Genomic DNA, 25,573 nt, shown 5'->3' with positions numbered 1-25,573 from the left:
ATACAATTTTTACTCCGAACACAAGGGATGAAACTTACAATAATGAGAATGAAATTGATGATTACCTGAATAGCGATCTCCAACTTAGTCTTCCTATAAAGTGTTTTACCCCAGCCGAAGTCTCACGAGCAATAAAACACCTTGAAAACAGGAAAGCTCCAGGATTTGACCTTATAACTGGAGAAGTCCTTAAGCAGCTCCCAAAGAAAGCCATTGTCTTTCTCACAACACTTTTCAACTGTATACTTAGGACATCCTATTTCCCACAAGTATGGAAAGTTTCTCATATAATTATGATACCAAAACCTGGGAAAGACCCCTTTATTGTCTCATCATATAGACCCATCAGCCTACTACCTGTCATATCAAAGCTCTTTGAAAAACTTCTTCTATGTCGCATGAAAGCTGTTATTACAAAAGAAGCTCTTATACCAGATCACCAATTTGGCTTCAGACAAGGTCACTCAACCGTAGAACAAATCCATAGAGTAGTTAACAAAGTAAGGCAGTCCCTAGAAAAAAAAGAATATTGCTCAGCCGCATTTTTGGATGTTCAGCAGGCCTTTGACAGAGTTTGGCACAAAGGCCTTTTATACAAAGTAAAGATTAACTTTCCTCACAACATTTATACTCTGCTGAAGTCGTATTTGCAAGACAGGATATTCCAGGTCGTAGTGGGAGATAACTGTTCCCAGTTCTACGATATCAAAGCTGGTGTTCCGCAGGGATCAGTGCTAGGACCGATCCTTTACACCCTATACACGGCCGACCTACCCGAAACACCAAGTATCCTTACCGCGACGTTTGCAGACGATACAGCGGCACTGAGTAGTCACCCAAATCCAAAAGTAGCATCCCAGAGATTACAGGGCCACTTGGATAATATTGATAAGTGGATGCGAAAGTGGAGAATCAAAGCTAGTGCATCCAAATCAACCCACGTAACCTTTGCGCTTAGACCCGAAGATTGCCCACAGGTGAAACTTGGTAACGAGACTCTGCCACATGGTAATGTTGCCAAGTACCTTGGTATGCATCTTGATAGAAGGCAAACATGGCAAGCACATATTAAAAAAAAGAGAGAAGAGCTGCGTATTCGCACTAGATCGCTAATGTGGTTACTTGGCAGACACTCTAGACTATCACTCAATAACAAAATACTCATATACAAGAGCTTCCTAAAACCTGTATGGACATATGGTTTGGAGTTGTGGGGCACAGCCAGCAACTCTAACATAGAAATACTACAGCGATATCAAAATTCAGTCTTTCGCACAATACTCAATGCCCCGTGGTTTACCAAAACAACAGAAATACACGAATATCTTGGAATGCCCACAATTAAAGAAGAAATAAATATTAATGCAAAGAAACACAAGGCCAGGCTTGAAGTCCATGCAAATAGTCTGGCAGTGTCACTTACCACATGCAGCAGAGTTAGTAGGCTGAAAAGAGTCACAGTAGAAGAACTGTCAAGTACACACTAAAGCCAGCGAAAGCATTATGAGAAGAGTTTCTTGATGGAGTGACCTTCTCTCAACCTTGAATGCACTCATAAAAATCTGATAAAAGTCCATCCAATGACTGATTGCAGATGGCTTTGAAATATCAAAAAAAAAAAAAAAATTTTTAGAAAGCGTTTATTACACCAAAAATACTTACTTATGAAATGAAATTCCATCTTTTTGTAAATTTGATGTGTTTGATTTGTTCTTGCACTCACTAACGGCACAAACAGGCATTTTTCACCCAGCGTGTAAGACGTCGTCACACATCGAAAACGATTCTGACAATGACAAAATCGATTCCGCAAACAGTGTTTATAAACGCAGTGGATTAAAAATCCATTTCTATTGACAGAGGGGAATAATCATCGTCCAAGACACCTCACCTCACCATCAATGTGGGTAACATTAGATTCGTATCTAAGTAATGACCTGTTTTTCAACTTGCAGATCGCCAAGTGCCGTTATTGGCTGATTACTAGGATGTAGGATGACTTTGTTTACACTTATAAGTAATAATACAAAAAATATTGCAAAGATCTATAATTAAAACTTGTGATTTATTGAAAGTTCATTTTTTAAGTATTCATTACAACATGCACATTTATTTTACTTTTGAAGAAAAAAATATCTAATGATTGTTGATAAATTGATAATATAAGACTTACAATTTATTATTATTGTATTCCTCTATAAAACCTCTGAAATCATCTTAGCATTATTGCCTTTCTAATGAAACCGGTTTGGGGCACATCGGTTGGATGGTTTCAAAGTCATACACGGACATAGGTAGAACCATATTTTGTGTTTTAAATAATACAATATTAGGAAGTTATTTTATTAGCTAGATGATCAAGATGCGTGATTTAAGTTTTTAAAAACTTAAGGGAACCACTTGATTTTCTGGGATAAAAAGCAGTCTATGACCGTCCCCGGGATATAAGCTAACTCTATACCGAATAACATTAAAATCGGTTAAACAGATGGGCCGTGAAAAGGTAGCACAGAGACATTCAAACTGTCAGACACACTAATTTCGCATTATCCTCCAGACTAATATTATAAATGCGAAAGTGTGTCTGTCTGGTCTGCTAGCTCTTCACGGCGCAACAGTTCAACCGATTTTGATGAAATTTGATACAGAGTTAGCTTACATCCCGGAGAAGGAAGTTCCCACGGGATTTTTAAAAATCTAAATCCACGCGGAAGAAGTCGCGGGCATCATCTAATTAGGTATATAATTATTATGGAGTATGGATATGGATTTTTAACTAAGTATTAATAGTTATTTTTGCAACTGTTGTATAAAGAGGGGCATTAAAACATAATAGTATGACTTGAGTGTTTTAATACCTAATTATCAACAGTTGCATACACGACTTTATCTACACCCATAATATTATGAATCCTCTATAAAAGATTCTGAAACAGTTAGCTTTACTAGTTAGGTACTGCTAACATTAAAACAGCCAGTCTTAGTAACTTAACATCATCCATTACTGAGTTTATACAAATAAACTCAGTGTTAATGAAATAGTTATTTATTGTAGCAGTAATTTACATTTTGTATAGTGCACTTATTAAAATTTACTTGAATATTATGTTCTAGGTTCAGATCCCGATATAGTTACTCGGCGGAATATTTATATTTAAGTACCACTTCACTATAGCGTTTAAAACACAGGCACAGGTTTAAAATATCTGAAAATTCTGGCAGTTGTCCTCTCAAAACATGAATCCCTAATTTTTTTTGTAAACAAAACAATAAAAATATCGAAGAAAAATGGCGGGGATTCGAATAACTTAATTTTTTTTTAAAACGCGCGGCGTTCTGGTAGGCGCGTGAATGTCAATGTTCTTTTTTTGAAAATCATAGAAATACCTGGAAATACCCATAAATACCACGGATCACGACTTAAGGTTCGGTTAGAACGAGACAAATTTATGCCAGCAGTATAGCGCTGTCTCTTTTTCACAGGAGTGTTATAATGAAATTCAATACATCATTATAACACTCGTTTGGATGCTTTAATTAATGGTTATTAAGATATTGGGTGTTTTAATGTTGGCAATAAGCTAACCGTTTCAGAATCTTTTATAGAGGATTTAAAGCATGGGCGTAGATAAAAAGATTTGTCTACTACAGATACTATAATAGCCATGCTGTTCAAACGCAGGTGGTTTTTTATAAAGCCGTCTGTGAAACATGAAATCTATAATCACGCGTCGCAATCTACAACTAACGTCGAATCCACACAACTCTCGGTTTCTTCATTGAAGTGTAGCCCGGTATCACAACTGAGGAGCCGTGGATGTCCCTCTTGACACGCTACGAAGTTCTTGCAGCTGCGTCCGAATCTGTAAGTTACCAAACATGAAAAAACTGTAGGTACGTACAACGAAACGTACGTAACGTATAGTACGCGACAGCTTGAAATCGGGGAGGGAACGCCCCGCACACCCGTACAGCCCCCGCGCTAACCCAGTGCAACCGAGCGTGGATGGAGCGATGGTGTGGGTGTGCAGGGCGTAGCCCCGCCTCATACCCCGATTGCTATCTCGACCTGTCGTGGACTATACCTACCTAGGTGTAAATATGGAATAAGTACATAAGTTAGCAATGTAACTTGTAAGTACCTACCTTGCCTTGTGGGCTGCTGCGTGCTGAATGCAAAGCCGACAGTTTCTATGCAACTTTGTAATTTAGAAATTCGTCATTGTATAATAACCGCGACTTAGCAAATGAATGTTATTTAGCAGTGTTTACGCAGTTGCAATTAATCTAAGAACTCTTTCGGATTCATGTTATCAACTCGACCCCACAAAGGATCTCTGCACTTTGCGTAGACGATTTGACGCTGTACCTACTGTAGATTAACTTATGACAATTTCTGGTAAGCATGTCGATTGTGTCCTATCACTTACTTAGTTGCTTATAAATACTTTAAGCGTTATTGTAAATATGATTTACCTATATTTGTGAATGTGTAGTTCATCTTCATCAACGGATCTCGCGGGGCATACGAAGCTAGCCAATGCTGCAAATGATAAAATGAATAAACATCAGCTCGCTATTATATCAGTACGTACTAGGTGATGCCTACGTGAATTTCATCATCATCAACAACTTTATTTTTTTTATCCCACGAACATAGGTTCCATCATCATGGTAACGTCGAGGCTGTCCAGCTCCTCAAGTACCAAATGAATGGTCTATTAATTATAAAATATCAGAAATATATAGAATACCAGGTAGGTAGGTACTCGAAAGAAAGTCGATTTCAACCAACCTCTCGCTTGATTACACCCCGGTACATTAATTGGCCAGTCACAGGTGTCTTTTTCGAAGCTGAAAACGAGCCCAGCAGGACAATGGTTGATTATAGCAACGCCTGCATGACACACCATGTACTCTCCACAATCGTCACTGTCCGTGGGGAAGAATCCGTCACGTTGGGGGCAATTGGCCGTAGGACTCGGTGACTCTGAAAAAGAAATCGCGTTTTAAAATATAAAAATATAACTGTAATATTTAAAGTAGGGTCGCAGGCCAGTAGGTACGACTTTGCTGGCATGGCATCAACCCCTATACTCTGAGAAAAGTATAGTAAGTATCTGTTATAGTCCTACTACTACTCCCCGAAGTGTATCCGTTCCTATTACCGACAGCGTCGATCTTGTTATTATCACTATTTCGTCCGATCTCAACTTCGGATAATGCATCGAATCCAAAGCAAAAACAGCAGGCAAGAAAATTGGAATCCTCAACAAAGTCAAGCGGTATACCAAGCACAAGTTCGGTTACTTCTAGTTTCTACCGCTGCCATTTATGGGATGGCTCTGCTAAGTACTAACTTGATGCATTAGATTTGATGGATCATCGCACCAGAAGACTCATTGGCCCAAGGTTGCCTGTCTATCGGTATTCTACACTATACTATAGTTCGGAAAAAGTTCTAAGGAACTATTTGATCTAATTCCCATTTCGTTATTTTACTAGAAGAATGAATAGAGACCTTCTAGGCAAGCGCGCTCCCCCTTAGCTTAGGCTCATCTACTTAGGTGTGATAAAAATAAAAATCCAATAGGAAAACTCTTCGATGGATGGAGAAGTCGTCCTGCAAGCTCTCGGATTAGCTGGTAGGCGCGAAGTGGCGCATGTCAAGTATCAGTCAATATCACTTTTATATGCTAAAAATCCTCTTTCAGTTGCAGAGCAAAGGTATTTAAGGAGAATAGGTACTCGGTTGTTGTGCCACGAAGCTAGGTCGAGGTGTTCCAACAGTAGGTCGAGGTGTTTCGACAGTAGGTCGAGGTGTCCCGACAGTAGGTCGAGGTGTTCCGACAGTAGGTTGAGGTGTTTTGACAGGTCGAGGTGTCTTGACAGTAGGTCGAGGTGTTCCGACAGTAGGTTGAGGTGTTTTGACAGGTCGAGGTGTCTTGACAGTAGGTCGAGGTGTTCCAACAGTAGGTCGAGGTGTCCCGACAGTAGGTCGAGGTGTTCCGACAGTAGGTCGTAGTTTTCCGAAATCAGGTCGTTGCATTCCGACATCAGGTTGTTTTACAGGAATATTCGAATCATCTGCAACGAATAGAATGAATATAATAAATCTTGAATGGGAAGCTGGAAGAAATCTCTGTTTAGAGATAAGCATTTCCAATGTAACTTAATTTATTATTACTTTGTAACTACAATTTTGGTACATGAAAAATAAAAATAAAAATAAATAAATAAACGAAAAAGATTATATTTTTTTATTAACTCAAATAACTTAGGGAAGTATTATCATTAGAAAAAGTGCTCACCAATGACGGATCCATTATAATTGCATTGCACTCTTGAAGGATAATTACACGGGAACTTTGGCCACTGCGCTTTAGGGTCAAAGTGAAGACTAGCTGGGCAGAAGTGTTGAATTGCTCTATTGTTCTGTAATAATACCATGAGGCTCATTCAGTGTCATGCTGTAAAAATATAACTAAGTTGTTTGAAGAAAGCTTTACCTTGCATTCAATGTACGTGTCACATTGCGAAGCAACTGAGTAATATGCATTCGGTTCTTGGCAGTAAAAGTCAATCAGCTCGTGTGAAGGATGTACGGTTGGAGGACGTACTGTCCCTTGAGTGGGAAAACGGGGTGTATTAGGCGTAACTGCAGTATGTGGATTTGTTACAACTGTAGGTTGAGGTGTTGCGATAGTAGGTTGTGGTGTTCCGATAGTAGGTCGTGGTGTTCCGATAGTAGGTCGTGGTGTTCCCATAGTAGGTCGTGGTGTTCCGATAGTAGGTCTAGGTGTTCCGATAGTAGGTTGTGATGTTCCCATAGTAGGTCGTGGTGTTCCGATAGTTGGTCGTGGTGTTCCGATAGTAGGTCGTGGTGTTCCCATAGTAGGTCGTGGTGTTCCGATAGTAGGTCTAGGTGTTCCGATAGTAGGTCGTGGTGTTCCGATAGTAGGTCGTAGTTTTCCGAAATCAGGTCGATGCATTCCGACATCAGGTTGTTTTACAGGAATAATCGAATCATCTGCAACGAAGAGATTTTTTATTAATGTCAAAAGTAAAAATTACTGAGAGTACCTACCAACCTAGTATGATTAGACAAAGTTCTTACCAATGACGGGTTCATTATTACACTGCACTCTTGAGGGATAATTACAAGGGAAATCTGGCCACTGCACTTTAGAATAAAAGTGAAGACCAGCTGGACAGAAGTTTTTAATTGCTTTAGAGTCCTGTAACAATACCATGAGGCACAGTTAGATATATGGCAGATAAAAAATATATACTTAAGTAAATAAATTAATAAATTTGTTTAAAGTGAGCTTTACCTTGCATTCAATGTACGTGTCACATTGCGAAGCTACTGAGTAATATTCATTCGGTTCTCGACAATAAAAGTCAATCGGTTCGTACGAAGGATGTTCGGTTGGAGGACGTACTGTCCCTTGTGTAGGAAAACGGGGTATGTTTGGCGTTACTGCAGTAGGTGGCTGTATTGTTGTTACATTGGGATTTTCTGTGGGCTGCTTTGTACCGGGTTTTATATTACATTGCACGTTTGAAGGATGATCACAGGGATACTCCGTCCAATCGACAAAAACATTGAAATGAAGACCTCCGGGGCATGCGTAAGTACGTGGTACGTGATTCTGTGAAAACCAAGTAACTTGCCATTACTATCCTTAAAATAAAAACACAATCAAAAACTATCTAAGGATCATCATCATCATCATGATCCACCCATCGCCAGCTCCCTACAGAGCACGGGTCTCCTCTCAGAGTGAGAAGGGTTTGGCCATAGTCTACCACGCTGGTCATGTGCGGAGGATTGGTAGACTTCACACACCTTTGAGAACATTATGGAGAACTCTCAGGCATGCAGGTTTCCTCACAATGTTTTCCTTCACCGTTAAAGCAAGTGATATTTAATTACTTAAAACGCACATAACTCCGAAAAGTTAGAGGTGCGTGCCCGGGATCTTACCCCCGACCTCCGATTAGAAGGCGGTCGTCCTAACCACTAGGCTATCACAGCTTCCTAGGATATTAAATCAAAGCTAGCTATCTAAGGATATTAAATCAAAAAACTGGTCAAGTATGTGTCAGAAGTCAAAACACGGATAAGGTATGGACTATTATATTATGGTTCCCTAGTCATGCATGGCAGTTGCTAAAAACTGGCGGTCATTACATCTTAAACTTGATAAGTTTCTCTCTTGTCACTCGATTGGGTGAAAATTAATTTTTATTTTAGACTCACGCTTTTCATGTCCAGGAAGTACCTTCCTGAATATTTTTTCTTCTTCAAAATAACCTTTATGTATATGTAGACATTAACAGTTATAATTTAGGCGCCAATAGGCTTCTATAACTGTATTTTTAAAATGGTTGTGACACACACCCTGGACACGAGACTGGACGAAACTATAAAGATAAGGGTTCTTTGTTTTACTATACGGAGCCCTAAAAACTTAGAAGGAAGTGTTACCTTGCATTCAATATATTCGCTGCATTGATCGTTATGTTTGAAGTAGCCATGTGCCTGGGGACACTCAAAGTCATACAGTTTGCTTCCAGGATGCGGCGTAGTTACTACTGAAGATGGTGTGGTAGGAGCTGGTGGTTGTTGTGTAGTAGGAGGAACTGTTGCTGAAAACATTAAGGTTTTTTTTATTAACAACCAATAAGTAAAAAACTATACCTTAAGGCTATATGCGTACCGAAAGCGGTGTTGAGACACATTTTGGATGTTCAAAGAATCAAGTTTTGGCCTCAAAAACTACAAAGTTTTTTTTTTATATATTATAAATATAAAGATAATCTTTAGTGAATTGCGTGAGCCAAAACACGATTGGCGCAATTGGGCTCGATACAAAAAAATCACGAAATTTCCCCAAAATACGCAGTTTTTACACGACCACTGACCGGGCTAACCACACGGCGCGGCGGGGGGACAGCCCGCACACCCGCAGGCCATTTGCGCTCGCCCCCACCGGGTAGCTAGGGTAGCTGTACGGGTGTGCGGGGCGTTCCCTCCCCGATTGCCATTTCAACTTGTCTCGTACTATAGGTAGTTTGATTTTGCAAATTAAGTACTTGGTACCTACTGGGTTGAGCGTGAATGGGTTATCTCTCAAGTTTGTTAGCTCGTGTTTGAAAATAAGTTAAGTAGGTATGAATAGTTATGTAATATTTTAGAATGATACGTACGACGTAAGGGTTCTCCATTACATTGCACCTTTGTAGGGTGATCACATGGATACTCTGTCCATTCTGCTACATGATTGAAGTGAAGACCCACGGGACATGTGAATATAAGTGCTACGTAATTCTGTAACAATGTAATATATGTTGCCATCTTATGTCGACATGGCAATCAGGGACCCGCACACCCCCCGCGCTAACATGGTGCGGGTGAGCGCGGGTGACATACGGGTGTGTGGGGAGTCTCCCCGCCTCATACCCCGATTGCCATCTCAAGCTGTCGCGTACTATAGATAGCTTTCTTACCTTGCATTCAATATATTCGCCACAATGATCAGAAAATTTGAAGTAGCCATATTGTTGTGGGCATACATTGTAGTCAGGCAGATTCTTTGGACTTGTTGTAATTACAGGTAGAGGTGTTGTAGTGGGAGGTGGCGGTGGTCTCCTGGTGGTAGGCGGCGGTGGTGGTGGCAATCTAGTAGTGGGTGGCGGTGGCGGTCTAGTTGTAGGTGGTCTTGGAGGTCGCCCAGTGGTAGGTGGTGGTGGTGGTGGGTACCTAGTGGTAGGTGGTGGTGGTGGTGGTCGTCTAGTGGTAGGTGGTGGTGGTGGTGGTGGTCGTCTAGTGGTAGGTGGTGGTGGTGGTGGTCGCCTAGTAGTAGGTGGTGGGGGTGGTGGTGGTGGTGGTGGTGGTTGCCTAGTGCTAGGCGGTGGTGGTCGCCTAGTGGTAGGTGGAGGTGGTGGCGGTCGCCTAGTGGTAGGTGGTGGTGGAGGTTGTCTTGTAGTTGGTGGTGGTGGTCTAGTAGTTGGCGGTGGTGGTGGTCTAGTTGTAGGCGGCGGTGGTGGTGTTCTAGTGGGCTTCTGAGTTTTCTCTGTAAATTAAAAAAATATTAGCATTTTTATAAACAGTGGTATAGAACCACTGCGAATCACAACCCATATTATAAATGCGAAAGTGTGTTTGTTTGTTGGTTTATTGATTTGTGGGTTTGTCCATTAACCAAAAGCAACGGAGCAACGGATCGACGTGATTTTTGTATGGGTAGGTATAGTTTAAGAATGGAGAGTGACATAGGCATCTTTTTAGCCCGGAAAATCAAAGAGTTCCCACGAATTTTTTAAAAAACCTAACTTCACGCGTATGAAGTCATCATCAGCTAGTTAGATAATAATTAATAGTTACTTTGTAATACTATTTTACCCACAGACTATTTCGATATTACGATATTTCACCAGATCCGCAGGTCTGCAGCGTTCTATTGTGAATAATACGTACCATCAATGTCACATTGCACTATTGAAGGATGCTCACAGGGGTACTCCGTCCATTCCACACGAGGATTGAAGTGAAGACCAGTAGGGCATGTGAACATAAGTGGTAGGTAATTCTAAAACAAAATAAAGTTTCATTATAGAATAGAATATACTAATTTTTATTCAAGTAAACCTTTACAAGAATCGTCAACTATTTTAATTTACCACTGGTTCGGAATGCCGTTCCAACCGAGTTCATTAACCGTCCGCAACCCATATAAATTCTATATATATACTAATTGATTAATTTTTTTAAAGATAAGTAGATATATTATTACATAGATTTACAGACTTACCTTGCATTCAATATATTCTCCACATTGATCGTTAAATTTAAAGTAACCATGTGGTTGGTGGCACATAAAGCCATCAGGCTTCTGGTTGTTAGGACGCGGAGTTGTTACTGCTTTAGGTGGTGCGGTAGGGGCCGGTAGAGTAGGTTCCTCATTGCATTGAACTTTTGAAGGATGATCACAGGGATACTCCGTCCATTCCACTTGAGGATTGAAGTGGGAACCAACAGGACATATGTACGCAAGTGGTACATAATTCTATAACAATAAAATAAGTCGCTTTAAGTGCTATCGCAAATCATAAATTAAATGTTACGTTAATCTGAATACTTTGGTATATAGAAGTCGGTGAAAAACGGAAAGGTGTCTGACTGACTAACTGACTGACTGACCTATGAACGCACAGCTCAAACTACTGGATGGATCGGGCTGACATTTGGCATGCAGATAGCTATTATGACGTAGGCATCCGCTAAGAAAGGATTTTTGAAAATTCAACCCCTAAGGGGGTGAAATAGGGGTTTCAAACTTGTGTAGTCCACGCGGACGAAGTCGCGAGCAGCAGCAGCTAAATATCATCAATAAAATCCTTTCATAAATAAAATAAATAAATAAATAACCTTTTATTTGGGACCATAGCGCACAGTACAAAACAGAACAACACCAGACAAACGTACATAAACAAAACAAAAAAAAAACACAACAAAAAACAAAGCATGAAGACAAAAAAGATCACAAATACTTAACTAGATAAAAATAATAATATATAAAAATAATCATAAAAATAATCTTTACCTTGCATTCAATATATTCGTGACATTTATCGGTGTGTTTGAAGTAGCCGTGTGGCTGTGGGCACATAAAACGTCGCGGAGTGTTACTTTGTGAGATTCGGTCTTCTACAAAGGAACCCCAAGTCTGCTCGTCCCAGGGAGCCGCTGAACGTTGAGGTCTATAGTACGGACCGGCTCCCATATGTCTTCTTTTGTCTACATAATATATGGACTGTGGCGTGTTAGGTTGTGATGCTCTCATATCTGCTGATATAATATCTTCTGATGAATTCGTAGAAGGTTTGCGTGGCATCCAGGGAATCGGTGCAGGTCTAGGAGCATAGTAGGAATCCAAGCGCCCGCGCCCATTGCCTGCATATATGGGATGCAGTGAGTTAGACAATGATGGTTTCGGTGTTTGTATTTCTACTAATGGATCTGTGGTTATCTTGTGATCACTGTTAGGAACCGCAGGCACATTCTGAACCAATGATTTTTCGGCAGAAACAGGAGGAACCGGTAAATGTCTTTGATATAAGTAACTGGCAGTACGCACATAACCAACTAGTGCCGTGTTTGGTTGAGATTCCCTGTCTGAATCTGGTGATGGAATTCTGTTAAATCTTGGCGAAGTCGGGGAATCCGATGTAGGCTTAGGAGCATGGTAGGTACTAGTATCTTGGTGTCCGCTGTCCGTGTATATGAGTTGCGGTGCATTTGGTTGTGATGGTTTTGGCCTTTGTATTTCTACTGGTGGATCCGTGGAAATTATCGGCGGAAGAGTACTAGGTTCTACAGAAACGGATTTTTCTGTAAACACAGGAGTAACATGCGGTGGTGGTTGGTATACGTAACTGTTAGGATGCACATGAGCAGGATTTGAAGCTCTTCTTAATCCTACTGGTGGAAGCGTGGGTGGTTCCGGTGGTGTCCAGGGCTTCGATGCTGGCTTAGGAGTATGATAGGCACTGATATCCTGGTGTCTATTATCTGTATAGATGGGATGCAGTGACTGAGCTAGTGTTGGTTTCTGCGGAATTTCTACGGATGAATCCGTAACAATTTTCGGCTGAAAAGTGGCAGGATCCACGGAATCCGTTTTTACTGTAGGATTAACCGGTTCCTTGTGAACTATTTGTGGCGGTTTTCGATCATGATGTGGCAATTCAGGTGGTGATGACTTTATACCCTGTTGATTTGCTGGTAAATTCGACGAAAATATTGGTGAAACCCGTGGAATCGATGCTGGCGGAGATCTATGAAAGGGCCCAATTTCGAAGTTTCCTTCCGCTACGAATAAAGAAAATATTTATTAGGTAGGTACTGTACGGATTTTCATATGGTTTTCACCAATAGAAAGAGAGATTATCTAAGGCGCTTATAATGCTATAGTTTATGAACATTTTGCGAAAATAAGCTACTGGTATGGTATGATGACAATTACGAATTAAGTATCTCTACATATTACGATTCAAGAGTTAGTCTGCTGACGGACAGACGGACGGACAGTAGAGGCTTATCCCGTTGGATGCGGCCCAAAAGTGGTCTTAAGACACATTTCGGCTGTTCCAAGAATCAAGTTTTGGCCGCAAAAATTACAAATTTGTTTATTTATTTTTTAATATTGTAAAAACACGATTGATACAATATGGCATTTTTTACACGACTATTAGGAGAAGAAAAACCAGTTTTATTCGATTGATATAAAGATTCAATAAAATTTCCTATTTACGTTCAACGTTTAATATACTAGGGGATTATTGTATTATTTTAGGATAACAGAGCATATAGAATATTAAATATAAATACTTATAAAAAGCGTGCAACTTTGCGCTCGGGCGGCCCAGACTACCGGTCCCGGTCGTCCGCAACACGTCTAGAATCTAGATGAGCACTCGTGTACCACTTCAATCCCATTTCAAACAAATAACACGATAGTAACAGTAGTTGAACTTACCCAGTAAGAGCGGTGGTAAAAACAAAATGCATATTGTTGGCACTATCATGATTATGATAGTGCACTTCTTGACCCGTGAACACTCCGTAATGCACTAATAATGGACAAATAATTAACATTGTTTTATAAAAACTATTGTTATCTGATCACATTCAGAAACAGTTATCATTAATGTTTTTGGTCACCCGCAAATGATCAATTCAATTAAAAGTAATCATTAAAAAAAATGAATGTGCCGTATGCCGCTCACATTGTTTTATTCATAGTTTCATATTTTTAACGACAAATCGGGCTCTTTGTAGGAACAAGGCAAGGCAAGGTAAGGCATTTTATGCTGGAAAGTCTTCACTGGAAAGATTTTTATCTAGCGGCAGATATTGGAAAAATTTCGTATTACAAAAAAGGGCAATACGTGCAAATTATAATTAAAAACCGCGCGATTACCTACGAGATAAATTTAAGGAAATATATTAGATATTCTTACAGTAGCTTGTCAATATATTTACAATAAAAAATTTATAGCCTGTTATCTCCCAAAGTCACCATGATCCAAACAAAATATGTTCCTCCCAGTGTTGGGGACAACACGCAAATAAACTTTCAGCTTTTATAAAATAACGATGGTCTGGCACGCGCTGGCTCTCTCTACACATTATACCATTATACATTGAGTACTGTAAGAGTGAACTGGTACTGTGCTTGTGCGTGTATGTGTATGAGTGTGAGTGTGTAATGTAAAAAAACGTACCTACACATTTATAACCATGTAAATAGTTCTAGTGTAGTATGTATGATTTATCCTGCAAAAATGATGCTACTGGCGTATGAAAGAGCTCTTACTTCTGATCTGACTGCGTATAAGTGTCGATGCAGTTAACACTAAACCAGTATTCACATTTCACAATCATCACTATGAGGTCTCACTGTGCGTTTAAACCACTGAATAGATAAATGTTTATCTATTCAGGTGGTTTGAAAAATTCCACCAATTAAATTACTGAATAATCTAGTAATATGCCCGTATACGCGAGTCCAGTTTTTTGAAGCGCGTAATGTAGCGCGCGTGTAAGCGCGTATGCTGAAACGACCGTATACGCGCAAAAAAATACGCTAGTCTGAAACCGCCCTTAGAGGCTTCATAATAATAATGATACTTAGTGAATATCCTTGTAAAGCTGTAAGATCCTTCGTTAATATGGAAGTGGTATCGTTCATGCCTAATCGTTAAAATGGAACGCAGCTAGTACGTTTAGTGGCATGGAGCTGATGGAGCTCATCTCTAAGCGTATTGGTGGTATAACTTTGCTCTGAAAATTGGAATCAATGGAGTTTATAGGATGTAGGTCTGCGTCGATTTTTTCTCTGAGTGAAAAATGTAGGGAGGATTTGAACATAAAGACTACGGTTTTCAATATGCGCCTCTTAATGCGCCTTTTAAAACGTTAATCTGTTGAGACACCGCAGGAATTCTGAGGTTTTTGACAATTAAGCTCATTTCACACTACGGGATATAAATTATATTATAGTCTGGTCAAAATAGCCTACTTACAATTATTCGCACAGGGCTTGAAAATGGGTACGAATGTTGGATTAAGGAGTTGGGACACAGAGTTCAGTGATGTAGTCCATACCACCATTAACAGTTCCTGAATTTTAACGGCTTACGAGTGCTGTACTCTGCATCATCAAGATTGAAGATATGGGACCCTAAATTTAAAGATATAGTCTATGCATCAGCAGTTCTTCAATCCTCACGGTATATAAGTGCTGTATCAGGATAAAGGAGTTTATCATCATCATCATGAACAACCCATAGCCGGTTCACTACAGAGAACGGGTCTCCTCTCAGTATTTAAAGGGGTTGGCTATAGTCCACCACGCTGGCCAAGTGCGGATTGGCAGACTTCACACACCTTTGAGGACATTATGGAGAACTCTCAGGCATGCAGTTAAGAGTACGCAGTAAGAGTTTATCTGAATTTTGATTAATTACATAGCCCCTGAAATACGGAATAGAAATAGAAATCTGCTGCCCCCTGCATGCTAGGCATGTTTATTTTAGGGGAACGGAGCCTTTATATTAGGTAAAACTAGATGATGTCCGCGGATTCGTCTGCGTGGATAGCTGGGTATTTGTAAATCCCGTGTTTGATATTCTGGGACAAAAAGTAGCTTGTATGTCCATCTCAGAGTTCAAACCTATCTCTGTACCAAACTTCGAAATTGCTTGAACAGATGTACCACGAAAACGTAGCAGGCAGACGAACAGATATACTTTCGCATTTATTTGGATTCTATTTCCAAAAACTAATGTGTAATAAATAACCATAATATCTACTTAGGAATTGCAACGACGCAGTCCACACATCATAAATGTGTTGTTGGACGCCAACTATTAGATATAATTGGCGTCCCACTACATAACAGGAGTTGATCGTCGACACAAAATTCACTCGAGTTATTAATCGATCGATTAGGACCAGTAGTGTCATTTAATAAAAGTTATACATAATCTGATGTATATGTAAGTAGTTATTAGTTTAACATTTTTGTAATGATCGCTGCTGAGTTCGCGTCTGATTCCCCACATTTATCAACCGCAGTTCAATCTGCTTAAATTCTTGCCTAATTCCTTGCTTGCAAGAGTAAGTAAATACTGGTACCTCAAAAATCTTGTTGGTGTACTTTTTAAAAGCAAAAAGCTAAAAATGGTTTTCCCCATAGACTTATTCATCACTGGTTTTCCCAATATCTACTCCAAGCACTGACAGAAAAGGACAATGAATACTTACTACAGATACCTATAGATAATTTAATCTATATAAATATTATTTAAAGCAATAAAACTGGCGGGCACAACTGTACAGTTTTTAACGGCTGTTAAGACTGTTTTACGCCGGTTCAACAACATGCGACAATGCGGCATGCTAAAAATAGAACATTATTGCAAAGGCCGGGAAGTAGGCAATTGCAGGTCGAGTATAAGTATAGTCGGGATAGATGACGTAAAAAAAATTACCACATTGTATCGAACTCTTATACCTAGTACCATATGTATCGAATACGTTGGTTCGGTTAGGTGCTTCGTAGACTTTATCAATAAATTAAAACCAGGAATTATGGCACACACTGTAATTTTTACTACTTGTGGAAAGCGATGTAGACGTGCACATACTGTGGTAATCCGAATGCAGGAGAGGTAAAAAGAATGACTAACTGACTGTCTTACGTCACAGATTAAGTTTTGTTGGTGTTGCCAACACACATCACCTATCAATAATCTGATTGGTCTGCTAAATACATCTCCGCCCCTCAGTTGTGGTGGTAGCCGAGACAATATCGTGCAGTAGAATTGGAATATTATAGATTCTACCGATGATTCTTGCTCCATGTAAAATTATTTTACCATGCGGCCCTGTGGCACGCTGCAACATTGCATACTTAGCTTTGCATGCAGAGTAGAGGCATTGGATTTCAATGGGTAGAACTGGAATTTCTACCACTCGAATTTCAATCCGGCGCTGATATCAATAAGCCTGAGGTCAGTGAGCCTTTTTAACCGACTTCCAGAAAGGAAGAGGTTCTTAATTCAGCGCGGATGTTTATTTTAAACTATAAAATCATATTGTTTTTTGTCACATGTATGTGTATTCTGAAAATCTAAATGAATGCATATATACCTATACAAAACAAATTCTTATCCTTGGGGGAGAAAAATGAAATTTATAACGAATTTTTGTAAATTTTTATTTATTAAAAATGGTTATTTATGTTTGTTACTTAAATTACAATTAATTATTACAATATAACTTTACGCTATAACTATTCAAAATTAAACTTAAATCAAAAATAAATTAATTTAGTTTAGTTGACAATCGAGATCGACGCGGCCAGCTTCTACGAAACAGGCTCAAATACTCGTAGCCATCTCGTAGCCGTCTAACTCTAAACGTAGCCGGGTTCGCGAGAGAGTGTAGCCGCCGCGTATTGCCGTAGAGTACGATTCGTAGCAACTACTTCTGACCTGTGAAATAAAAATACTTGTAAGAAATGTAGAGTGTAGATAGTTATCTTTTTATTTTATTAATAGAATGACAGTGACGTTATTATGCCAATGACGTTAGGAAACATATTGTAAAATATAATCATCATAGAGATAGTATTAGCAAGAATACGTACGACTGTCACATTGCGCGCTTGAAGGATGATGGCAAGGATACTCCGTCCATTCGACACGAGGATTAAAGTGAAGACCAGCAGGGCAGTTGTAAGAAAGTGGTACGTGATTCTGTAATAATATAATTAAGTACAATATTAATTAATAATCAGTACCTACCAACAAAGTATCCTTATTATAAATACGAAAGTGTGTTTATTTGTTGGTTTGTCCTTCAATCACGTCGCAACGGTGCAACGGATTGACGTGATTTTTTGCATATAGAGACCTGGAGAGTGATACATAATGGGACGTTACGATACGTTTGCATTGAGAAGCGCGTATGAAGGAAACTTTACCTTGCATTCAACATATTCCCCACACTGACCAGCATACTCGAAGTAGCCATGTGGCTGTGGACACATGAAGTCCTCTATCGGCCTGCCTGGGCGCGGTGTAGTTACTACTTTAGGCGCTGGTGTGATGGTGGTAGGCTGTGGTGTAGTGGTAGGCTCTGGTGTGGTAGTGGGCTCTGGTGTGGTGGTAGGGGGTGGTGTAAGAGGCGACTTTGGAGAAGCTGGAATAAAAATAAAAAAATTATTGTTTTTAATATTTATAATTAGACGTAGGTATTTGTAGATTCTGCTACGAGAAAATGCGAGTCCTCTACGAGTGTTCAGTACAACTTTCTATTTAGCCCGGACTTTACTCGGATGTTTTTTGAAATAAACAACATGCAAAATCTACCAAGCGATATGTCAGTCAGTCTGATGTTTTCAAATCATGTCTGTATAATCTGATGCAAACAGAGCAACCACAAAACTTTTGTTGGGATGTACCTAACTATTTCAACTCAGTTTAAGCTTCGCCTCAAGCGATGCCAATGTGTTATTTAATATCATCAACATGAATCTTCTCTGGTTGCCTCTCAAAAGGAGAACGGTGTAAGCCATAGTCCACCCGCTGGCCAAGTGCCGATTAGCAGACTTGTAGGCATTCTGGTTTTTCTCACGTTTTCCTTCAGCGTTAAAGCAAGTGACATTTAATAGCTTAGAATGCACATAACTCCGGAAAAATGTGTTATTATAATCATACATAATCATTACATTTAAGTATGTGTTTTTGTAAAAAAAAATGTAAGTGATATAATAAAAAATTACATACGAGTGATGGGTTCATAGTCACATTGCACCTTTGAAGGATGCTCACAGGGATACTCTGTCCATTGCACCAGTGGATTGAAATGAAGACCGGTGGGGCATGCGAACATAAGTGGCACGTAATTCTGTAACAATATAATACGGTGCTATTAATAGAAACCATCATCATCATCATCATCATCGTCAATCGATAGACGTCTACTGCCGGATATAGGTCTCTTGGAAGAACTTCCACAAGCCACGGTTTTGCGGGTCTAAAATCTGAATCCAGCGGTTCCCCGCGACTCGTTTAATGTCCACCTATGTTGGTTACTCTGGCTATCCTACGGACCTTCTCTTAATTGATTTGCTAATTGCGAATGCATAGGTAACGAACGCACAAACGTGATTTTTTATGTATCAATAGTTGATGCTGTAGTTATGATTTATTGGTCACATGTTGAGCGCCATTCTAAACCACGAGGCCTCTTCTCAAATTAAAATAAAATGATTTATTTGTACAATAATTAGATAATATTAGGCTGAATTTAGAAAATCAGCGTGGGGTAGAATTTCCAAAAATTATAAAACATCTATTTCTTATTTGTAACCCATATATGTACCAATTTTCACGTAAATAACTTGAAAAACAACGGACTTTCATACGAACTTTCATCCCCTATTTAACCCTATTAGAGGTGGAACTTTCATTTCACTTTGAACTTACGTTATAAAAGGAACCTACTGTCAGAATCTTTTTATATATATGTATAAAATGTGATTCTTGACTATACAATACACATACCTTGCATTCAACATATTCGCCACATTCGTTACTTCGTTTGAAGTAGCCGTATGGCTGTGGGCACATGTAGCTCGGATGCGGGGGCTTAGGTCGCAGCACAACTACTGCTGTTTCTGTGGTAGGAGGCGGTGGCGGTGGTGGAGTAGTAGTTGTTGTAGTTGTTGTAGTTGTAGTCGGTGTAGGTGGTGGCCTGGACTTAGGAGTAGGCGGAATTTCAGCTGCAAAACAGTTTAGTAGTTGCAATTTAGTAGTTACAGTTAAAGTGCGCGCAAAACAAGTAGTCCAATCTGTTTTATTTAATTTTGATGCAAATAAAGAATTATTCTATTCTATAAAATACACCACATACTGCATGCCTGAGAGTTCTCCATAATATTCTCAAAGGTGTGTGAAGTCTACCAATCCGCACATGGCCAGCGTGGTAGACTATGTCCAACCCCCCTCTCAGAGAGGGAGACCCGTGCTCTGTTGTGAGCCGGTAATGGGATGATCATGATGATGATGACACCAAATAATAATTTAATTTAAAGCATGTTTAAAGCAAAATAAAAATGTATAGGTTTGTATGATTGTTACTTTGAATATTTTGTACTAGCTGATGCCCGCGATTTCGTCCGCGTAGAATTAGGTTTTTTAAAAATCCCGTGGGTCTATGTCACTTTCCAGGTCTTTATCCATACTCATGCAAAAAATCACGTCAATCCGAAATCAACAAATCAACAAATCAACAAACAAACACACTTTCGCCTTTATAATAAGGGTACTGATAAATGTTTTGTATGAAAGGTTAACTAACGCCTAATAAGGACCTATTTAACTACTTGATTTTTTTAAGTCTAAAAATCTATAAATCGTGTAAGGCGATGATCTTTGTCAGCCCTAGCACAGACTACGGTCGGTACGGTAAGTACTAGTGAAAACTAATATCAAAACAGCATACGTACGAATAACTGGTTTTCTATCACATTGCACCCTTGAAGGATAGTCACAAGGATAATCTGTCCATGGCACAAGAGGATTGAAGTGCAAACCGGTGGGGCATGCGAAGGTGAGTGGTACATAGTTCTGTAACAACGTGAATACGACGTATTTAGTTTGCTTCAAAGTTCAAAACCATCTCGATAGTCGAGAGTAGTGGTGGCAGCTCCTATCAAACTTTGGTACAATTAAATAGGTAATTGTTTTGTAAATAAAGTCAAAAGCAAAATAAGCTTTACCTTGCATTCAATATATTCCCCACACTGATCAGTATGTTTGAAGTATCCATGAGGCTGGGGACACATGAAGCCTTGGTTTCCAGGTCGTGGTGTAGGTACTAGCTTAGGTGCTGGGGTAGGGGCTGGTGTTGGTTGTGGTGTTGTTGATGTTGTTGTTGTAGTGGTTGTTGTAGTAGGTTTTTCTGGAGAAAAAAACAATTCGTATTAATGCATTTTATTAATATTTACAACCACAAAAATGTTATATCTATACATATTTAAATATATACACACATACACACACATTAAATATACAACTTATCAAAACATTTCGAAATATAGATTTAGCGCGCAAGTTTTATGCTGTATGAGTAAACAAAAATAGTTACAGGTATAAAACCATAGTCACCCCTATTCTAAATGCGACTGTAAAGATCTTGATGAAATTGGGTATAAAATAAAAGTAGTAGTAGTATAATTTTGCACCCTGACATGTGAGTGAGTCTTTTTATCCCGGGAGACTAAGGATTTTTCTCGGGATTATCTATATATATAAAAGGAAAAGGTGACTGACTGACTGACTGACTGAATGACTGACTGACTGACTGACTGATCTATCAACGCACAGCTCAAACTACTGGACGGATCGGGCTGAAATTTGGCATGCAGATAGCTATTATGACGTAGGCATCCGCTAAGAAAGGATTTTTGAAAATTCAACTCCTAAGGGGGTGAAATAGGGTTTTGAAATTTTGTAGTCCACGCGGACGAAGTCGCGAGCATAAGCTAGTAAAACCTAAAACATTTATTTAGAAAAGGACGTACCTTTTTTGACACATTGCACCTTCGAAGGATATTCACAAGGATATGCTGTCCATTCTACACGAGGATTGAAGTGAAGACCGACAGGGCATGTGAACATCAGTGGTACATAGTTCTGCAACAACATAACGCAGGATCATTTGTAATAACTATGTAGTAAGTAATATCATTACCAACCAACCGCAGTCAGGCTTTTTAATTTTTTTTTTTTTTACAATTCGATCATAGGAACCTTTACCTTGCATTCAACATATTCGCCGCATTCATCGGTATATTTGAAGTAGCCATGTGGCTGTGGACACATGAAGCCTTGTGGCTGGTCCACAGGATAAGATGGAATAATTGTTTTCGGGGTAGCGGGTGGTGGTGGTGGTGGTGTTGTTGTAGTGGTTGTAGTACTAGTAGTAGTAGTACTAGATTTTACAGGAAAACGAAGCGGTCCTGTAACAAAACAGTAACATCATGAGTAACATATACGTACGCGACAGGTTGAAATAGCAATCGGGGAGGGAACGCCCCGCACACCCGCCCAACCCCTTCTAACCCGGTGTTGGCGAGCGCGGGTGATGTGCGGCCTCCCCGCCTCATACCCCGATTGCGATCTCGACCTGTCGCGGACTATACCTTCTACATTTTTATCTCTTGACTTCTGAACGCCATCCGTGGTTTAAGCAACATGCTGACATCAGTTAGAGAGAACTAAAGATATCTTAAAAGCGAATTAAACTTCATTGCTTAATGCAGTTTTAAGTTTTTAGGGTTCCGTACCTCAAAAGGAAAAAGGGGCCCTTATAGGATCACTTTGTTGTCTGTCTGGCTGTCCGTTTGTCCGTCGTCTGACGAGTCTGTCAAGAAAACCTATACCTAGTGTACTTCTCGTTGACCTAGAATCTTGAAATACATATGGCAGGTAGGTAGGTCGTATAGTACAAGTTAAGGAAAAAATTCGGAAACAATGAATTAATAACATCACAAAAAAAATTAAAATTATGGTCAGGAAAAAAATAATTTACTAAATCACATAATATAGATGACACAGTCCGACTTGCATCTACATTAGGTACCTAAATATCTTTTACGATGGTACGGAACCCTTCATGAGCGAGTCCGACTCGCACTTGAGCGGTTTTTTATTTATGTCGTAATAATAATTAATTATCTTTAGAAATATTAGTACTTACGATAGACGGGTTCCGAGTTACATTGCACCCTTGAAGGATGATCGCAGGGGGGCTCTGTCCATTGCAGATAAGGGTTAAAGTAAAGACCAACCGGGCAAGTGTACGTAACTGGTATGTAATTCTGTAATAAATAGTGTCATTAGCTTTAATGAAAACCATAATGATTTAGATTAGTACCTACTATAAATCAATTAACGTACAGTTTATTTTTACTTCACTACCTTAAAATGTAAACAAGCTTTTATACGAATGTATGCCTTGCTATCTGGAGCAATATTTTTGCCGCAAACTACTATAATAAGCACTGTGAATCTGTGATACAAGTGAAAACCAAACATTAGAATGTCTAAAGGGCAAAGTGCTTTTCTGCGAGTTTTCTACGAGTTTCTATTAATCTTTGAAGTCAAAAAACAACGAAAATAGATTAGGTATTATATACTAGGTATAGTATGCGACAAGGCGAGATGGCGATCGGGGAGGGAACGCCGCACACGTGCACAGCTACGCGCTAACAGGGTGCGGACGAGCGCAGGTGACGTGCGGGTGCGAGGGGCGTCCCCCCAATTGCCATCTCAACCTGTCGAGGACTATATTTACCTTGCATTTAACATATTCGTCACATCGGTCGGTATATTTGAAGTATCCATCTGGCCGTGGACACCTGTAGCCACGCTGACCGTTTCCAACAAGTTGCGTAGTTGTCATAGGAGTTTCCGTGTAAGACTTTTCTGGAGCTGTTGTTTTATAGAGTTGACTGACGTATCGCTCGAGATCAGATTCTTTTTTTTTGCTTATGTCTTCCGCTGGACTCATTATAACTGTCGGTGCCACCCAGGGTATACCTGGTTGAGGTCTGCGAGAGGCATCGCTTTTCAACTGTGCTCCATCTGGTAATAAATGGCAATGTTTAATATCTCCCTAAATTTAAAGTAAATTATCTACAATCATTTTAAAGTGATTGTTTTGGTCCCTATTTTAAACCATTAAATCTCACTAGGTATGTAACTACAAATTCACGGTTTTCGGATTTTTCCTTTAGGTACTTGCGCTATAAGACCTACTTACCTATCTACCAAATTTCGTGATTCTAGGTCAACGGGAAGTACCCGATAGGTTTTCTTGACAGACACGACAGACGGACAGACAGAGAGACAGACAACGAACTGATCCTTTGTAAGATCCCTATAAAGGATCAGTTCGTTTCCCTTTTTTGATTTTGAGGTACGGAACCCTAAAAAGACCCCTAAATGCCTAAGACCCCTAAACCTAAATGCGTACATTTAGCTAATCTGAATTTCAAAAACAAAAATTAATTTTCACCTTTCACGTTTTCCATTGAATTAATCATAAATGTTGGCGCCACCCAAGGTTTCCCTGGCTGAGGTCTGCGATAGCCATCGGTATCCAAATGTGCCCCATCTGTTAAAAAAAGGCAATGTAAAACCTTACTGAATTAAAAGTAAATTACGCTAATTTTAAAGCGGATTGTTTTGGCTCAGATTTTTTATTACAGAATTTATTTTATTCAGGCAACTCGGCCCGACTGGTATGTACTTACACTAAAATAAAACTTATAATATACTTATACTCGCGACTTCATCCGCGTGGACTTCATAAATTTCAAACCTCCATTTAACCCACTTAGGGGTGGAATTTCTAAAAATCCTTTCTTAGTGGATACCCACTGTTAACAAAGAACACACCCTCCAAATTTCATGTCTCTAGGATCAGCGGTTTAGGCTGTGCGTTGATATATAAGTCAGTCAGTCAGTCAGTAAAAAAGAGTGGAAGATTAAGAAGCACTATAAAAAAAATAGTGGTTTCACATACCCAAAAATAATAGCGGCAAAAATAATACTATAATTTTTGACGTCAACATGGTTTTTAGTACACTTGATCACCCGTGAAGAATTTTCAGTGCACTGATGTTGATTGAATAATAAACTTTGATATTTATATATCACATTTATCGTATAAAATCTAAAAACAGTTACTACTAATATTTTTTGTCATTACCAAAGAACAATTCAATCAAGTGCTTGACAGCTAAATTACTTAGTTAAAATTTAATTATTATGGTATGCCACAGCGAGTATAATAAAAACAATAGAAATCAAAGCGTGAAGCTCACCCGACTTCAACATTTATGTACATACAAGTGTAGAAACAAAAGTTATTTTTTACTTAGTAGTGGTTTTGGAAGTCGGTTTTTTAATTCTTTTTTTATTCAACCTCACCACATGCCAGCGTTTTAAACAATTTCACCGTCGTCACCTGGGTGCCTACGGCACTGACCACCCGTTGTGCCAGTTTTCTTTCTACTCGTATGCAAACTATGAAACCAACTCCCTTCGGCGGTGTTTCCACTAGATTTCAACATGGGGTTATTCAAGGGACGGATCAACAAATTCCTAAAAACCGGCAACGCATTGGTTGTTCCGTTGGTAGCTGTATACTTCATGGGCGCCGGTAATCACTTAACATCAGGTGACCCACCTGCACGTTTGTTCATAATTTGTATTTAAAAAATTAAAACATGCACTTAATTAAATGAGTGAGTATTTCCAAACTCGCATTTAAACAACTTTCGTTCATGCTTACAATATTTCAGAAATTAATATTATGATCTTTAGATCTCCATATTATTTATGTAGACTCATCAGTCATCAGTCATCACTCAACCTCAATAGCTCAACCGGTATAGGAGTGGACTGAAAACCGAAAGGT

The 25,573-nt window shown here is 39.3% G+C and overlaps 1 protein-coding gene across 1 annotated transcript; it reads right to left on the bottom strand.

The window, feature by feature from the left end:
- Nucleotides 1-2,109: 2,109 nt before the first annotated feature.
- Nucleotides 2,110-23,659, bottom strand: LOC138402302 (mucin-2-like). The gene is made up of 23 exons (XM_069498449.1): nucleotides 23,524-23,659; nucleotides 21,904-22,106; nucleotides 21,669-21,780; nucleotides 20,865-21,046; nucleotides 20,592-20,712; nucleotides 19,648-19,865; nucleotides 18,868-18,988; nucleotides 18,063-18,280; nucleotides 17,727-17,835; nucleotides 11,613-12,790; nucleotides 10,821-11,075; nucleotides 10,487-10,598; nucleotides 9,517-10,082; nucleotides 9,217-9,337; nucleotides 8,495-8,655; nucleotides 7,541-7,655; nucleotides 7,335-7,450; nucleotides 7,118-7,238; nucleotides 6,510-7,030; nucleotides 6,312-6,435; nucleotides 4,796-4,990; nucleotides 4,477-4,543; nucleotides 2,110-3,863 (listed from the first exon to the last, which is right to left on the bottom strand). Exons 1-23 carry the CDS (start codon nucleotides 23,657-23,659, stop codon nucleotides 3,725-3,727), a joined length of 5,211 nt encoding a protein of 1,736 aa, XP_069354550.1. The 3' UTR covers nucleotides 2,110-3,724.
- Between the last annotated feature and the right edge of the window lie 1,914 nt (nucleotides 23,660-25,573).

This window comes from Maniola hyperantus, chromosome 4 (genome assembly GCF_902806685.2).
Source record: "Maniola hyperantus chromosome 4, iAphHyp1.2, whole genome shotgun sequence".
Classification (NCBI taxonomy): Eukaryota; Metazoa; Arthropoda; class Insecta; order Lepidoptera; family Nymphalidae; genus Maniola; species Maniola hyperantus.
This window is presented reverse-complemented; position numbering and strand designations above follow the sequence as displayed.

Excerpts from the sequence above, each read along its gene's own strand:
- LOC138402302 (XM_069498449.1), bottom strand. The coding sequence starts at position 23,659 with ATGAGTCCAGCGGAAGACATAAGCAAAAAAAAAGAATCTGATCTCGAG. Across the intron at positions 21,781-21,903 it reads GCGAATATGTTGAATGCAAG|AACTATGTACCACTGATGTT; the intron begins GTAAAGGTTCCT and ends ATGTTGTTGCAG. Across the intron at positions 10,083-10,486 it reads AGTGCAATGTGACATTGATG|AGAAAACTCAGAAGCCCACT; the intron begins GTACGTATTATT and ends TTTAATTTACAG.